The following is a 12,641-nucleotide window of genomic DNA, read 5'->3' as shown; positions in this document are numbered from 1 at the left end:
CCGGGTCTCTTTCCAGATCTGCTGCAGTGAAGGCTGAGCTGCAGAGCTGGACGCCGGGGAAGCCTCTGACCTCACCCGTTGACCTGCACATCTGCTCCGCCTCCCCGTGGACGTGGATTAATAGCTTATTAAGAGCAACTGACTTAACGACAATCCACTTACACTCACATGGCCAACCTGCGGACGCTTAGACGCACAAGCAGCTCCTCTCTGTTCCTGTTCAGAGTCCACTCGGGTACATCCATGGAGGCCCTCGGGCTCCAGCATCATGCTAATGACATTAAGGCTTTGGTAGCAGCTAAGAAGAGACGCTCATATCCGCTCGTCTCAGGGTCACTCTGTCTCAGAAGCCTTGGCGGTACATCCGAGCAGCAGAGAAAGTGCCAACCTCAGCCCGCCACAGTGGCGTGGACGCATGTTTCAGACAGCCTTCAGCTTAGTCAGCAGTTTGTCTCAAAATAGCTCGGTGGGCGTGGCATCGTCAGCTCAGCGGGCGGCACAGAAGACAAAAGATCTTTAGTAACAAATTTTTTTATTACAACATTTCACAATTCTGGTGGTTTGTGGCAGAGAATCATGAGAGCTGGGATTCATTCACTACTCTTTGGATTCAACACTTTCATTCGCTTTTTTGGGAGAAGAATTCAGAGACAAATTGATCCCGAATCCCCTCGGATAACAAATTCACCACAGATGGTCAGTGATCCCTCGTCGACATGTGCACATACAAAGAAAATCAAAAAGTGACATCAAATTTTTAGGGGTTTGAGATTTTGGCCAGAGTACAAACTTGTGCATCTTTCATGTAAATTAGGAGAAAAAAAGCATGCTGCCTCAGCCCAGGCAAGAAGGCGGCGGAACAGGAAGCCGGGTGTCGGTGGTGGGACCATCAGAAGCTTCCTGGAATGCCGACCGCGCCCCTTAGTCCTCCTGCCATGTTGGTACACAGATGCTGAGGGTGGGAGTCACATGCAGCCCCTCTCGTGGCGAGTAGATGACCGTCACCAGGGGCCGGAGCAGACCACCGGGACGGGGGTTCCATCCGACTGTCGCTTGGTTGTCATTTCAGATTTTCGGTTACAGAGTTAAACAGCTAAAAGAGGTGACTTGAAAACAAGGCAATGCAGGAGGAGGGGGTGTACAGTGCATGTGGAGGGGGGGGGCTTCACGGTGACGCCGCCTTCTCCTGTTCGATGGCTGAGGAGGAAGAGAAGGTTAAGAAACACGCAGGGAGGAGAAGAACGGACTCAGGAATGTGGCTTACTTTCTTTCGTGGGCAGGGGGTTCTTCTCCTGGGTCTCGGTCTTCTTCAACTTGCTCTTGTCAAAGCTGGCCACCTCAGAGATGTCGGGCTTGTCGCTCATGGTTGCAGGTGATCTGCAGGAGACACAGTTAGTCCAGCAGCAGTGAAGGGTGTGGCCAGTCTGACCCGCCGCGGCGAGTCTTTGTGTGCACGCGCACACACTCAAACATTACACAAGAGTATCAGGTGAAAATAACGGAGTTTATCATCCACTGGTTCTCCGTCGAACACGCGCCCAGCTCCGCGTGTCGTCCCCGCACATCTTGTCACGGACTTACACCGCGCACGAACAAGCGCGTCTTTGTAGCAGCAGCTCGTCGTGAGGCCAGACAAAGAGAACACGAGCGTCGGAACAAAGACGTGTTCCGTCGAACCGTCGAACCTCCTCCGGTCCAAACATGACGCTGCTCCCGCCTAACGGTCCGCAGACACACCCCGCAGAGAGAAGAAAGTGCGCTTACCGGTAGTCTTCCGGGCTAGAAGTGTTCTGGTCAGTGTGTAGCTGGGGTTCTGGTCCCGGTTCTGAGCCAGCTCAAATATAGATGGGAATATGCTAATGAGTGACGTCACCCGCGCCACCCTCCCCGCTCTCTCGCAGGAGCCGCGGCGTCAGTGCGTCACTTTAAGAGAAGAAACGTTAAAAACATAAATAAGAGGATGTTTTGACAGCCTTACGTTTGTATATTAAATACTACACCAGCAATTATTTTTCCACACGTTTAAAAAAAATTATATTCTTCAATCACGGACTGCTCTCTCCGCAGACCACGGGCGCCCCCTAGTGGCTCCGTCGACGTTGTTATGTAACATGTGATTAGAATCTTAAGAAACGTTATCGATTGAATCATCGTAATCGTTGTGCGCAACAGACCTAATCTACCCATGAGGTGTCGCAACCCTGTCACAGGTTGACCTTTGACCAGACCTTCTGACTTGCACCGACCGGAATTGCAAGTCTTCTGGGACAGTTATTGCTCTTCATGACTCACTCCAAAGTACATTCATGTTTGTCCTCAATCGCTTTAGGGTCATGACCCTCCACACACCCTCTGGCTCAACCACACTTGTCAACAATGACATGGTCCCTGGAACCATGATCGGTGCATGTTGTGTAAGATCATGAACGACTCAAAGAATGGACACCAACAGTTCACAGGAGCAATTGTCAAAGCTTTATTGTCAAAGTTCAGTTACATATAATAAAAATAAAAAAAAAATTAAGTTTCGAAACCTCCAACAGGGCCAAAATGACCCGTGTGACAGTTCCTCCTCATACACGCACATTCATGGTGCAACTTGTAATACTAGAACCAGACTGTGGGCTCAATTATGACCTTTTGTTGGACACTCTTCTCACTGGATTGATGCGTGTCCACTTATTTAAAGAGGAAAACTGCTTCTTTAATTCTTGGCTCTGACCAAAGCAGAGAGGCAACTGGAATTCAATATTAGCATATTAGCTAGCTATGTTAACTTTGAGCAGCTAGTCAAGCAAACGCTTAGATGGAGGAAAGTTGTGATTTATAATCTAATTCTCTCAGGCACAGGGGGCAACATCATTGAACATGGGGGTGGAATGCATGAAAAGGAAGGTGGAAGTAACATCTGGTGACGAACGAAAGTTTTGGTTAATGGTGAAGGAAAATTGAAAAATAAACAAAAGATCCTTATAAATAGAAACTTTAGAGAGGAGGAGATGTGTCTCCTTCCCAAGGGTGGAAAATGTCAGACAACATGTTGTTGCGACCTTGGTCATGTTTGGCCCACACCAGCCAGCAACTTCATCGGCTTCAGGAGGAATGTAGCCATGAGTGGCAGCTGTGAGAAGAATGTGGTCTCCGTCTTTATAAGGGGACGTGGCTGAAGAGGTAGGACACGGACTCGCCGTTGTGAGTCCTGCGGATGGCCTCGGCCAAGATCATGGAGATGTCGATGAGCTGCGGAGGAAATAGAAGCGAGGTGGTGAGACTCAGATCCATGTTGCTGCGAGTCACTGGTGTGTACCTGGATCTTTGGGCAAGCCTTGATCTTCTCTTCCTGTGGGATGGTGTTGGTGACAACGACCGCCTCAAATGGTGCGTTGTTGATGCGAGAGATGGCAGGACCAGAGAAGATGCCGTGTGTGAGGATGGCATAGACCTTTGTGGCTCCAGCATCAATCAGCCTAAAGACCAAACGATAAAGCAGGATTAGCGCCTGAGCAGACCAGTCATGTGACAGATGATAAAGTTATTGTCTACTGAAAAACAAGTGTTTGGTTGATTCATGAAGAGTTTCTATCCAGGTGTATCCAATGATGTACCAGCAACATGTCTCCAGAAATAGCTAGGATTAATAGATCTCCAGCTTGTGCCCAAACATACTTAGTCTTTCGGTGCCAAGTTTCTACACATGGACAGGTTTACTCACACAGATCAATACATCACAGGGATGCACTTGTTACGTTCGTCTCTGCACCCTCCCCATGATATATAGATCTAATTAATGTCCATGCAAGTCTGAGTTGTACCTAAAAATTCTACGGTTGGGGATAAAACATGTGCAAACTATATGAAAAACGGTCTGCAGTCGTCCACCTCTCGCCATTAACGCCCGCCTAGTTTGATTTAAAGTCTCCTTCACCAGTCTCCCCTTCTGAGAGTACCGACTACTGCACTACATCTGGATACAAAAAGCTAAATTTACTTAATGAAATGCAACTTAATACGTGCATAGCAAGATGGATCAATGTGACCCTAACTTATTGTTTAGTTGTACATTATGATGTTCTACCATCTGCTAGTTAAACATCTAACTAATGTTTATTGTTGTGTTCATCTTCTCTTTACAGTAGCCTCTGGTATCAGTATAGAAAATGTTACTGATTCCCATTCCTATCTGCAGCCCCATCAACCCCACAGAGAGTTGGTGAGAGAAGTTCTCATTTACAGAGATGGATTGGTCATTTCTCAACAGAAGAATGTGCAATGAACTAGTTCATTACAGCATGCCATTGTAGATTAACCATGTAAAGCAACACATTGCACAATTATGCAGCTTTTATTTAAAAATCAATCATAACAAGGGCAATGAGATGTCAGTCATATTACAGCAGATGGCGCCATTGCTGTACAACCAACTGTGGCATCAGCCCTTAGAACCCTTAGTGACTTATGTCACTATGATTTACCACCAACTACTGCTGTGACTGGACGACAAGATCTCTGCTTCATCTCCATCATTATGTAGAGACATTTTCCCACAGCAGACAGAGGGTTTACCAACTAAAGGTTAAGCAATTCTGTGTCTCTCCTCTCTTCCTGCAGGCAGTGGGAAATTGGTTTTGAAAATAAATATTTACTCTCACATGAGATGAGAACTTTGCTCCACTGAGCAACAACCCATATCCTCTGCTGCTGCAGCAGTCGACCAGGAGGCTTCAGACCACTTTCTGCTGACCTTTACTGACCCGCTTTAAGGGCTCGGCTGGACCATGGTATCATTGCTTAACTGCACGTAAACTCACCCTAAAGACGACCCCAGAGAGAGAACATCACTTGATGACGATCAAACATACTAAATTCTGCTGTCAACATGTAGAAACGATCACAGTCTTCATTGTGATTTTCCATCTTAAATGTTGAAGAAGTGACATGAACACTGACTTTTCAGCAGCGTGGCAGATGGTGCCGCACGTGTCGGCCATGTCGTCCACCAGGATGGCCACACGATCCTTCACATCACCAACCAGGACCATGCGGTCCACCTCATTGGCCTTCTTCCTCTCCTTGTGGATGAGGGCGAACTCCACGTTGAGTCGGTCGGCGATGGACGTCACACTGTGGAGACACGGTCGTCATACAACAGCCAGGCTGGACCTGGGGTGATGGAGAAGGTCAGACTCTCACCGCTTGGCTCCACCTGCGTCTGGTGACACAATGATGGAGTTTTTCCACTCGGCTATATTTTCCCTGATCCACTGGAGGACGGCCGGCTCGGCGTAGAGGTTGTCCACGGCAATGTCAAAAAATCCCTTTGAAGACAAAACGGCAGAGTTGCACGTCTGACCCTTGAATTTAATATTCCGTCAAAGTAAGTACAACTTTATTGACACAGGGCTTGTGACGCTCCAGATGAATAAACAGGCCTCGCCATAAGTAATCATTTGTTGAACCTATTTGGATTAACTAATTAAATCGACTCCCTGTACTCACGATTACAAGTGGAGAATCTGGACCTCTAACAGAAACACTCGTCACCATCAATACTCCCTTCCTCTTCCCTGAACCCTCAACACCCTTTGGCTCTAAAATTGTCTTGATCTTTGTCAAAAGAAAAAAAAAGTTCTCCAAAATGTTTTTAAAATGATAAGAAAACCAAATGTATACATTGAATATTGCCTTAGAAGAGTATACATCTTCGACTTTAAGCTTCCTGGTTAAAAGAACGAGATCCAGTAAAACGACGTCAGCTTTATCTGGATATGCACAAATATTTATTATATAGCAATACTTGCTTTACGCAGCGATCATCCTCATCAGTGCACACAATTATGCAGCATCTGAAGTGACCAGCTGTCTTGTTAAAATTAATACACACCTGTGAACTTCTCAAGCTGATCAAATCTTCACAGGTAAGAGAAATTTGTGTTTTCATTGATACAATATACCATCAATGGTATTCTTCAATGTGCTGCCATCCATATTTTTTAAGAGGATAAAACTAACCAGACCATGCAATGCTAATGATTTTTCTTTTTATCTCACGGAGCTTCCGTTAGTTGCAAGAGAAAGTAAATGGCAAGAGTTCTACACTAGCAAAACAGTTTGTAGAAACCCCCTTTGAACCAACTTCACTCTATTCTGGTCTTTGAATCCTAGACTAGTGTTGTTGTTATCACTAAACGTCCTCCACAAGAAGATACTGAACCATTACGGTGTCGTCGTTCGGTAAAACTTATAATCAAAACATGTATGTTGCTGCTGAATCTTTGCCCCTGAATGATTGTGTGTTTAAAATTAATTGTAGAGATGGAGTCAACATAAACTGCCTCCTCTACTTCTATTCTTCAGTGCTCTCCTCGTGTATTCCTTATAAACAAACTCTGGAGGCGTGGCTTAAGGGCCCAGTCTGTACTTCTGAAATCAAAATATGTTTTTCAAAAATCATTCACAAGCAAACAAACCTGCCTTTAACATAATTTCAACACTTACCATACCACAACTCACTTTCAAAACTGATCAACTGCAGTCTGATGGCAAGGGAAAAAAACAAACTTGAATCGTAAATGACCATCACCTGAATCTGCGAGGCGTGAAGATCCATAGTGATGATGTGGTCCGCGCCGGCCACAGACAACATGTTGGCTACCAGCTTGGCTGAGATGGGAGCTCGACTCTGGAATAAGAAATATTGAAGGGTAAACCGCAAAAAAAACTCAGAGTTTAGAGCTAATAACACAAAATTAATCATACGAGGTACTTTGGTGGTTCATGCAGGTGAAGTAAACAGAGAAAAGAAAAGTCTATTTTGCGTGTTGATAGAAACGATGAATACACACAGAACTGACAGCCAGCATCTCTGCGACACTTTTATTCTGCCTGCTCCTTAAACAATGAAGAATGTTGTTAGTGTAACCAACGGGTCACCCTCTCATCTCTCACACACTAGGCAGGTGTGTACAGGTACATGCTTTGACTTGGCATTTCCAATGTCACCTCACTCTGAGCTGAAGAGAAAGACTGTATGATTGAAAAAATAAAAATAATAAATACATTTTAAAAAATCACATGGTTTTAGGTCATTTTTATAGTCTTTGGTGCCTAAGAAAAAATGTCAATGATGAAATGGATTCATGCATTTGAGTCAGCTTTCAATTTCTGGAAAGAAGCCTTCCACAGTTCCTAAGTTTTAAAACTACAGTAAGCATCATCTGGAACCTTTAATAATCATGCTCCAACAATAGCCAGAGCTCACAGACATTCCCAGGTTTATTGAGAAAGTTGGGACATCGTGGCTCAGTTCCATGTTGCACGCAGACATAATAAACCCTGGATTGTGTCAGGAAGTCAAGAGATGAGGATTCAGTGCCGGACATTCAGGTAAACACTGAGACCAGGAAAAAGTGTTACTCTTTGGGGTCAGGAGTAAAAGGTGAGTGAAGGAGGGAGCAGACCAACTTAATGACCTACGAGCACTGTGCTCCCAACCCAAAATATCTAGGCGCACCACTTCAGTAAGTTGGGAGCACAGGCAAACCATTGGCCATAACATGTAATACTCAATCAATGTTAAAAACCTGGAATAAAGTATTTGAATAGATTTTAAGAGAAAAATCCTACATTGATATGGTATATAATGATCGTTTAGCACAATGTTCACTTTCTTTGTTTTCCTTAATTCTATATTTAAACGAACTATAACTAAAACGATAGTTAAATGATAGTTCACCTAAAATTTTAACTTCACTCTTTTTCTACTCACCCTTATGTCGACTGGTGTTGGGATCACTTTCAGAGTAATCGGTTCTTTTTAAGAGGTAAAGTCACTACATTAAAATGAAAAAACATTTTTTGTCTCCAAAAATAACCGATTACTCTGAATATAATTTCAAAACATAGTCGACATAAGGGTGAGTGGAAAATAAATGAAGTTTGAATTTTAGGTGAAATGTAACTTAAAGCATTGATAATTACCATAACAATGTTTCTTATATCTACTGCAGTTTGTCCTGAAGAACTGACTCATGTTTGTTTTTAACTCTTTTTTATGTAAAGCACTATGTGACTCTGAAAGGTTATGTAAACATTAATATACAATTACTTGCATCATGATAATTGCATCACCATTATCATAATTTCAAAAATGCAGAAAACTAAATAATTGGACAATCAAAATGACACTATTTCTAATCAAACTTAACTTTTTAATAATGTAAAGGTCTGTAACTGACCATTTTCTATGTAGGCTGACAGAAATTATAGTTCACCGGATCTTGATTTTTTTTAGGTCTGCATACATTTGGAATTAAATGAACCAAATAAAGTAAAATACTCTAACGCTCAATCTTGATCGTGTTACTGTTCCTTTAAGAGTGAGACAGGTGAGGGAGGGGGGAGCGAGGAGTTCTGCACTGATGATCTTGAAGAACTAATGTTGTTCTTATGCTCTCGTATCTGCCAAGTTATGTCTCACAGTAACTGGTTTTCATGCACAAACATTTAAATAAAATACTCTCACTTATACCAATACTTGATAAAACCTGAGGAAGCCGCATTGGGGGGTTATTTGATCGTTTCTACACGCAAGGAGGCTGGACTAGGTTCTGGCGCTTCAGTCAGCAAACTCCTTTGAAGTGAACACATCTAAAGGTAGTTGAGACCAAACCAAGTGTGACCAGAGCCCCGGATCTGTCACAATAGCAGAAAGCAGGCAGGAGACGGCGCACCCTACCTTGTCCTTCTTGTCCTGCCGAGCATAAGGGAAGCAGGGAATCACAGCAGTCACGCGAGACGAGGACGCGATCTTGCACGCGTTGATCATGATGAGCAGCTCCATCAGGTTGTCGTTGATTTCGCCGCAGCCACTCTGTACAATGTAGACATCCTCGCCACGCACACTCTCCCCGATCTCCACACTACAAAACACACAGAAACTCTTGAGAAGACTCAATTACTGCTGCCACCAACGGAGAGTAGCATCATGTGAGGCATTAGAACAAGTTTGTACAGAGACCACTCGTATGATGGACGGAATATTACATAAGTGGGTAGCATGTATGTGAACATTCCTACCTTGTGCCTGCTTCTGACTGTGGTCATGTGACCATGCCTGGACTTGCACTCTCAACCATGACTACCACTGCAGCAATTCAACTATAGTCAGACTGAGGCAGAATAGAAAAATATGAGGCTGCAGATTTAACTACCTGCAGTTGTTTTGGGAACTACCAAAAGAGACAAGATTGCCTCAAACACTTCAATCCAACAACGTTCATCACACCCAAGTTTATCTGCACACATTCCTACTGATCCGTTAACTCCAGTCACTTGCTCTTCGTGTGTGAGAGACGCAGAGGGAGCTTCCCTGAGAACACGAGCTTGTTTTGCATTTGCTGTTCTAAACAGACCAGTTCCCATCCTGGAGACGTCAGCACAGATAACTGGTCCTTCATGAAGTAGTACATGGAAACATTTCAAAATCAAACATTCAAACAATATAAAGGGAGAAAAAAAAAGGTTGTTAGAAAGCAGCTTATGGTTTGGAGATGATCAAGAGTATTTTATTTTAAAAATCTATAGTCATATAAAAGTATAACAATTAACTTGCTGCTCTAGTTTGGAAGCAGACCTGGTATTTCACTGAGGGAAATACAACACTGTTGTTCGATTATTGAGTAAAGTCCAAGATGAGGAGGACTTAAGTAATAATCTCGATTGACTGATTGATTTGTTCTGTACCATCATATCTTTAGCTTAAATTATTAACTGACTCTACAGTCGACTGTGGAATATAACAAAGTGTGGGACTTCCTCTTCTCTATAATCAATGTTTTTGAAACTATACTAAAATTCAGTTTCCGATCCACAAACATAGTAAATAATTCCCTTCATGTGACATCCTGCTTAATTATTTTGGGGAAAAGGGCCTTTGAATGAAGCTGAACAGAGGCTGTTAAATGTCTAATATAATCGTCAATCCATTATTATTTGTGTGCCAAACAACATGTACTTAACAAGTTAAGTTAGGTAGAACTTTATTGATTGAAATTGTTTTAAAAAAAAAAGTCTAAAAAATAATTTATTCAAAGACACAGGTCAATCTTTTTATTTCTTTTTTGCATGATCAAAAGTCCAAGAAATACTCTAGTCAAGAGAAAACTAACCGGTTTATGTTTGTACTCAATACTTGAAAATTGGCTCAAACTATGTGCATGTGACTCGAATCCAGGCAGTTAAACTTAACTTACCAGAGGAATCAGATCACGCTCGCAAAGCAACTTTTCACAACTTTGTCGAGCTTCAGAATGTGAATTAAAATGGTATCTCAAATAATAAATCCGGTATCAGGCCATAGCATGAACCAGTTTAATCTTTAAGATAACTGTGAATAATGACCACACAAACATTACAAGTTAATTCAGTTAGCTCGCGGGCTAACCAGCTCACAAGCTGCCGTGGCAAATTTGTTCAAGAACATTTTGTTCCAAATAGTGAATCCACGAGAAAAACGGACTAGTTTTCAAACCAGACATTCCTTCTGTTGTCTGTACGGTTCGCGGGGAAGACTTTTCCTGACGTACAGAACTTGGCCTGTAAATCACCAGCAAAAGCGTACGTTGAATAAAACGCATATTGAACTTAAGACAGTTTATGTTGTTCGGTGTCTTTAACAGACATTTTTATTTTCACAAAACAACGCTTTTATTGTGAGGCATTCATGCTAAAATGCCGCGTAATAGAAGTTAGCATGCTAGCCTGTGTTTACATGTGGCTAGCTAGTCACGTGTACAGTAGTAAACTATTGTTAGCGGCGAGCTAATCCTCACACACTGGCGCCAATAAAGGGGAGATTCCACCTGCATATTTTGCTCATGAGAAAACATTTCACCAGAAGAAAGTCCTCACCATGTCTCCTGGTTGCTGAATTTCTTGGTGATGACTTTGCCCAGCTCCAGCCCCAGACGATCCGCCACTTTCTGCGACAGATCGCGGTGCGAGCTCCCGCTGAAGAGGACGATGTTGGGCATTTCGACGGATCCGACGAGAGAAGCGAATAAACGGGGGGATCGGGAGGAGAGGAGCGGAGCGAGAGGTGACCCCGCGGATGGGCTGTGACAGCAGGAGGATGAGCTACTGGTGGACGCTGGTCATCGCACTGGTGCAGCCGCGAGAGAGAGAGAGACAGGGGAGAGAGAGAGTCACCTCCTCTTATTACATCTGCAGCTCCAAGATCTCTGTCGTGAGAGTGAACACCACTGTAACCCCCAATATCATATTGAAGTCAAGAGTTCCACATATAAAATACACTGTTAATCAACATACATTTGGAATTCTTTAACCTAAGGTTTTGTGGAGTCCTTTTGCTTATTTTCAACCACTCCAGATTGAAGAAAAAGGAGGAGAAACTTATTGAACCATATAATTGCTGAGTATTTTGTGAACAACTGAACTTATTGAAACTAAATCACGTGAGATCATCCATTTAGGAGGCTTGAATTGAAGATTTGATTTGGTTTATCGTGACTCACATCTGGGCTACAGATGAGATGGAAAATAGTTTAAAAATGATTTGATATCCACTACTTATATACCACTAGTGACATACATATATCCATTAAACCCTCAAAACTGTTAAGATTTTATATTCATTTTGGATAACATTTTGGTCTCAAATAAAAATAGATTCAGACCTGAATCACGAAGACATTAGTGATGGGATCCCATTATATGAAAACAAAGTAGGAAACAAATGTTTAAAGAATACATTCCACAGTCTTTTTAATGTGCATTATTTGTTGCCAAACAAAATGATGTCAATATTTTCTTAAAGCCAATCATGATCAAACATGTGAACTGTGGCAGGTCTTTGATGTTGGCTAAATTATTGTTAAATTGTGAAGCAAAAGTAAGACTAAAATGTCTTATATTTCTAACTCATATCCACATAATTTCCCTTCTGAGATTTTCCCACAATATTCCTGAATGTTTTTCCAAACAACAAACACCTGGTACTCGTTGTCAAAGCCTGTTGTCATTTTGTGTAGAGAAAAAGACATGAATGAAGAAAACTATAAGAATGTCAAAAATATTTTTTTTTTCCAGGGAAAACAAAAAACACTTGGGTACTTAAGTAATGTTTTAGAATTAAAGAGACAGACACATGAAGGAAAAAGCATGACATAAACATTACTTACTTACTTACACAGTGTAAGCATGATCAAATATTATGAATTAGAATCAGTATCTGGTGTTTTATCAGAGGATTTCTATATTTTTAGCCTTAAATATTAAATTATATCTATTTATACGATACAGGCCAAACGTTTGGACACACGTTCTTTGGACATACATTTTTCAGACTGACTGATCTTCATTTCTTAAAGTAATGATAATCACTCACTTCTCTTTACTTCCCTGATTGGTTCTTTTCATAAACAAATGATAAGGTGGTCCAATATGGCTGTATCAACCTGATTTCTGCACAAAACTATTAATTTATTCAGAGAAAAGGGTGGCTTCTTTGAAGAAACTAGAATATAAGACAAGTTACTTCACACTTTTTTGTTTAGTACATCATTCTGCATGAGGTCATTTATAGTTTTGATGCATTCAGTTAGAGTCCATTTTGTAATTAATGA

The 12,641-nt window shown here is 42.1% G+C and overlaps 2 protein-coding genes across 2 annotated transcripts; both read right to left on the bottom strand.

Moving 5' to 3' along the window:
* Positions 1–515: 515 nt before the first annotated feature.
* On the bottom strand, positions 516–1,880 carry LOC148080396 (thymosin beta-12). The gene is made up of 3 exons (XM_087792088.1): positions 1,765–1,880; positions 1,265–1,377; positions 516–1,197 (listed from the first exon to the last, which is right to left on the bottom strand). Exons 2-3 carry the CDS (start codon positions 1,362–1,364, stop codon positions 1,166–1,168), a joined length of 132 nt encoding a protein of 43 aa, XP_087648214.1. The 5' UTR covers positions 1,365–1,377; positions 1,765–1,880; the 3' UTR covers positions 516–1,165.
* Positions 1,881–2,456: 576 nt separating this feature from the next.
* Positions 2,457–11,170, bottom strand: LOC148080395 (ribose-phosphate pyrophosphokinase 2). Its single transcript, XM_087792087.1, has 7 exons — positions 10,909–11,170; positions 8,735–8,918; positions 6,581–6,679; positions 5,191–5,315; positions 4,948–5,121; positions 3,308–3,467; positions 2,457–3,240 (listed from the first exon to the last, which is right to left on the bottom strand). The coding sequence occupies exons 1-7, from the start codon at positions 11,028–11,030 to the stop codon at positions 3,148–3,150; spliced, it is 957 nt and encodes a 318-aa protein (XP_087648213.1). The 5' UTR covers positions 11,031–11,170; the 3' UTR covers positions 2,457–3,147.
* Between the last annotated feature and the right edge of the window lie 1,471 nt (positions 11,171–12,641).

The sequence above is a fragment of the Callionymus lyra genome, chromosome 5, assembly GCF_982586985.1.
Source record: "Callionymus lyra chromosome 5, fCalLyr1.hap1.1, whole genome shotgun sequence".
Classification (NCBI taxonomy): Eukaryota; Metazoa; Chordata; class Actinopteri; order Syngnathiformes; family Callionymidae; genus Callionymus; species Callionymus lyra.
Note: the sequence above shows the minus strand (reverse complement) of the source record. Positions and strands in the feature narration are given on the sequence as shown.

What these genes read in the sequence shown, in the direction of transcription:
- LOC148080396 (XM_087792088.1), bottom strand. Translation starts at nt 1,364, where the DNA reads ATGAGCGACAAGCCCGACATCTCTGAGGTGGCCAGCTTTGACAAGAGC. An exon ending in CCCCCTGCCCACGAAAGAAA is followed by an intron (nt 1,198 to 1,264) that starts GTAAGCCACATT and finishes CTTCCTCCTCAG; the next exon opens with CCATCGAACAGGAGAAGGCG.
- LOC148080395 (XM_087792087.1), bottom strand. Translation starts at nt 11,030, where the DNA reads ATGCCCAACATCGTCCTCTTCAGCGGGAGCTCGCACCGCGATCTGTCG. An exon ending in GGCAGGACAAGAAGGACAAG is followed by an intron (nt 6,680 to 8,734) that starts GTAGGGTGCGCC and finishes TTCTTATTCCAG; the next exon opens with AGTCGAGCTCCCATCTCAGC. An exon ending in AGGCTTGCCCAAAGATCCAG is followed by an intron (nt 3,241 to 3,307) that starts GTACACACCAGT and finishes TTTCCTCCGCAG; the next exon opens with CTCATCGACATCTCCATGAT.